General features: G+C 39.1%; 1 protein-coding gene across 1 annotated transcript; it reads left to right on the forward strand.

Moving 5' to 3' along the window:
- Nucleotides 1-700: 700 nt before the first annotated feature.
- On the forward strand, nt 701-4,546 carry LOC109146831 (protein trichome birefringence-like 10). The gene is made up of 4 exons (XM_019294498.1): nt 701-1,530; nt 2,623-3,012; nt 3,197-3,355; nt 3,884-4,546. The coding sequence occupies exons 1-4, from the start codon at nt 1,097-1,099 to the stop codon at nt 4,260-4,262; spliced, it is 1,362 nt and encodes a 453-aa protein (XP_019150043.1). The 5' UTR covers nt 701-1,096; the 3' UTR covers nt 4,263-4,546.

Raw genomic sequence — 4,546 nt, forward strand, 5'->3', positions numbered from 1 at the left:
CCCCCCTTGATGGAAGGTCACAGGATCAAACCCCGGCGGTGCAATAGATTGAGAAAGTATAAACAGATACTACATTGTAACAAAGTCAATAGTATTAAAAAAATGCCATTTCAACGAGTTCTAAATACCTACTACTCTAAATATGTATTTTTAGCTTTAAAAATCAATAATTTAAGACAAAGTACCCTTTTACCCTTGGATTTCATGGTGCAAACGAGAGAAAGTAACGAAAGGACCGCAGAAAGTCAAATTTTGAAAGTCGAAAGACTATGCTGGGACAATTGAAAGTTTAGGACTATAAATGGAAAAACCATCAAACTCGAGAGATATTGACTGATATTAACTCATAAAATCTCATATTTTGCCGGAAGACCTAAAACATTCTCTTTCTTTGCTTATCTCTTCCACGTCAGCATAACTTTTTTTTTTTTTAAATCGTGAAAAACCAACTATTGAGATAGCGTGATAGTGCCTTTTCATTTTCTCTGAGACCCCATAATAAATCACTCATCCTACAAAAACCTTTTATATTCTCTCTCCACTTTATCACTCTTCCACATCACATTAACTCTACAAAAAACCTCCTACAATTTTAATTGGAAAATGCTCTTACAAAAAATTCCATAAAATTTATTACGGGAATGCATCTATCATTTTCCTATTTACGATGAGGCGAGCATAGGTGCAATCCCACGTTGCCACTAACTAACTGAAGCCTACTATTGTGTCTCTTCTCCAGTTGTTCATCCCACAAAAGGCAACAACTCTCCCCCACTCCACTCCCCAAAGTTAAAATCCAACTCATCATTCTAATTCACCAAACCAGCAAACACCCCATTCCCCATTTCTTCCTTTTTAAAGCTTCTTGCTTCCTCAACACCGTACCCATGTCTTTCCTTGCAAAACTTTTAGTATTCATCAAGTAAAGAAGCCAGCCAGCTTAGTGGAAAAAAGGTCCATGTTTTAAAACCAGACTGGTCACCATTATTTCTGTTGTCTTGAGGGCTTACACTCTTTTCTTTTTTTCATATACAGTATACTGAGTTCCAATTTAACTATTACTACAAATCTAATCTTGGGTGTTCTTCGATTCCAAATGTCTGGGTACCCAGAGGGTGAAGTCATGCCGTGGTTGGATTTGTATAAGAAAGTTAAACGGTTGAGGCTATTTGAGCCCTCTGTTGGGGTTCTTGGATTCTTCCTAGTTACAATTTGTGTGGTGTTTGGCTTCGCTTTATTGGATTCTGGAAGTGTGTCCAAGGGGTTGAGACTTTCCTCACAGACTCAGAGGATATTATGGCTGAAGTTTGAGAGGCTTGGGGGGAAGAGGAAAAGGTTTGATTTTTTGAGTGAAAACGGGGGTGGCTGTGATGTGTTTGAGGGTGATTGGGTTTGGGATGAGAGTTACCCTCTTTACCATTCTAGAGATTGCAGCTTCCTAGATGAAGGCTTTAGGTGTTCTGAGAATGGGAGGCCTGATTTATTCTACACCAAGTGGAGATGGCAGCCCAAAGATTGTGATTTGCCAAGGTTCTTCTTCGCTCTTCTTCTTCTTCTTCTTCTTCTTCATTTTGAGATTTATCTCACAACTTTGTGAAATGAATTTGCTATTCTTTTACTGCTTCATTGTTGTCACTTGTTCAATAATTGAGTTTCTAAAGAACATATTGCAATCTCTAGGAGTCATTCCTATTTGTTACTTTTGGTGTTAAAACTAAGGTCTGGGAAAATAGCATATTTATGTGTGTTAATTACCTCAAAGGAACTTTAGGAACAGGGATTTCTACTAAGTTGGTTTATAGATGAATATTTGATCCTGGAGAATATGTTTTTGTTGGCCTTGTTTGGGAAGGGAAGATCGGACAAATGTAGATTTAATCTTCTGGTTTTTGTTTTTGTCTGTTTCATTTTGCTTTTTGTTTTGTCTTGTTTCTTTAGTTTGTGTGATTTTCCAAAGCATGGAATTGGAACCTTTCATGTCTTTGTATCTATGTAAGTATGTAGGGGACACTATATGTAAAAATTATAACTCTACTCCAGAATTTGATCTTCTAGCAGGCATGCCATTTAGTTATACTGTTCTTGTTTGTCAGGTTGTGTAAAACTATTCAATTTGGAGATATATTAGGGTTTTCAAAACACTTGCCTTCCGTAATTTGGACCCCTTTCTTCCTTCCATGTGATGGACCCTTCCCTAACATGGGCGGAGGCTGGTAAAGGGCCAAGTCCAGCACCCTGCCTCTCGAAAATGTGATAGCGGTTTATAAGGAAATAAAATTGCGTCTTCGCCACGAGCTATAGCTTTTGGCATAGTGGTAAGCGCTTGATCCTAACAGGATCTATCAGTAGTCATTGTGCCCAAACTTAAAAGATGAGATGATGCTACTATGCTAGACAATAATTTGGAATCATGATAAGTGACTCGGTTTTTGCTATCAATATTGTAAAGATAAATCTATTTACTATTTACATGTTCTCTTCGATGCATCCTTCTTGGTTCAAATTGATTTTTCATATAGCAATGTATCTCAATGCCTCCATCCATTTGTTTCAATCAAAACCTTTTGTGTTTAAACTAAGGAAAGTTTTTTTCTATACGGTTTGTATCCAACCATTCAACAGGTTTAATGCCAAGGTTATGTTAGAAAAACTGCGTAATAAGCGCCTAGTTTTTGTGGGAGATTCAATTGGAAGAAACCAATGGGAGTCTCTGCTCTGCTTGCTTTCTTCGGTTGTTGCCAACAAGACCTCGATCTATGAAGTCAATGGTAGCCCCATCACTAAGCACAAAGGATTTCTGGCTTTCAAGTTTGTTGATTATAATTGCACCATCGAGTACTACAGGGCGCCATTTCTTGTTCTGCAAAGCCGCCCCCCCGCTGGAGCTCCCGGGAAAATAAGAACTACTCTGAAGCTAGATCAGATGGACTGGAGCTCTGCCAAATGGAGGGACGCTGATGTTCTCATTTTCAACTCGGGACATTGGTGGAATTATGAGAAGACAATAAGAGGGTAATTGAATGGATTTGCAGATACTTTCATCTTAATCTTTTGAAATCTTTTGTTTTGCTGCCTTAAACTTGATTTTTTAAGATAGGTGAGCAGAATATTATTGTGCAGTTTGTCGATATAATGTGTAATGACATCCAAGTTGTGTTCAATTCTTCTGTCAGATTAATAGTTACTCCATTTTCAGGGGCTGTTACTTTGAAGAAGGATCAGAACTAAAGATGGATATGAAAGTTGACGTTGCATATCAGAAGTCTTTGCAAACAGTGGTAAATTGGATACAGCGTGAAGTGGATCCAAACAGAACTCTGGTCTTCTTTCGTACATACGCCCCTGTACACTTCAGGTTTGTCAAAAAGCTTCTTTCTATTAGGATCAAACGCTTACCATTATGCCACCGCCACATTTTCGAGAGGCAGGGTGCTGGACTTGACCCTTCACCGGTCTTTGTCCAACAATCCCCTAGTCATCAATTGATTGACTTGGCCCTTTACCGGCTTTCGCCCAACAATTCCCCCTCCTAGCACCTGCCATACTAGTTAGGATCAAGCGCCGCCACATTTCGAGAGGCAGGGTTCTGGGCTTGGCCCTTCACCGGCCTCTGCCCAACAATCCCCTAGCCACCAATGAACTTGGCCTTTTACCGGCCTCCGCCCAACATAACTGCTTATTTTTTTGGGGCTTTTCTACTATATCACTTGGCCATATATGAATTGGCTCCTTCCATTGTATAATTAGTTGTGCTTTTAGGTGACTTGTAGACTTGCAAAAATCTAGAAATTCTCGGTCTCTTTGCATTTGTATTTCATTGTAGAACTCTTACTATTATGATTCTTTGTATAGTTTATCTTACCAAATTTGATTGCTGGCACAGAGGTGGAGATTGGAGAACCGGGGGGACCTGTCACATGGAAACACTTCCGGAGTTAGGTTCATCGTTAGTGCCATCCCATACTTGGGCACGATACAACATATTCTTCGACATGCTATCATCATCTCAGTCAAACACATCCAATTTGAAGCCATTAAATGTCTTAAACATAACCCATATGACCTCAAGGAGGAAAGATGGGCATTCATCTTTATATTATTTAGGTCCCGAGGTAGGACCTGCAGCTATTAATAGGCAAGATTGCAGCCACTGGTGCCTCCCGGGAGTTCCTGATACATGGAACGAGCTGCTGTACGCTCTGTTCATGAAGCGCGAGGCATCTAGGATGATACAGAACACATCAACGTTCCATTTTCAATGAAAAAACGGTGGCAGACTCGACTATTGTATGTTATTTATGTGGTGGTCAAGTAGGATTTGATAGGATACAGTGCTAAGAGGATGTACCAAAAAAGAATTAGAGTGCCAAGAAAGATGGAAATTCAACATGTTTTGGCATTTTTTTTTGTTGCTAGGCAGGATTTTGAATGTATTTTTTTCATTTTTCTTCCCCCACCCTCAGAGTTGTTAGAACAAAAATGTATACAGGGACTCTTTGACTATTTTTTTTTTTTTTGAAGGTATAAAAAAAGAAGCTTTTGAATA

Source organism: Ipomoea nil, unplaced genomic scaffold (genome assembly GCF_001879475.1).
Source record: "Ipomoea nil cultivar Tokyo-kokei standard unplaced genomic scaffold, Asagao_1.1 scaffold1940, whole genome shotgun sequence".
In the NCBI taxonomy this organism is placed as follows: Eukaryota; Viridiplantae; Streptophyta; class Magnoliopsida; order Solanales; family Convolvulaceae; genus Ipomoea; species Ipomoea nil.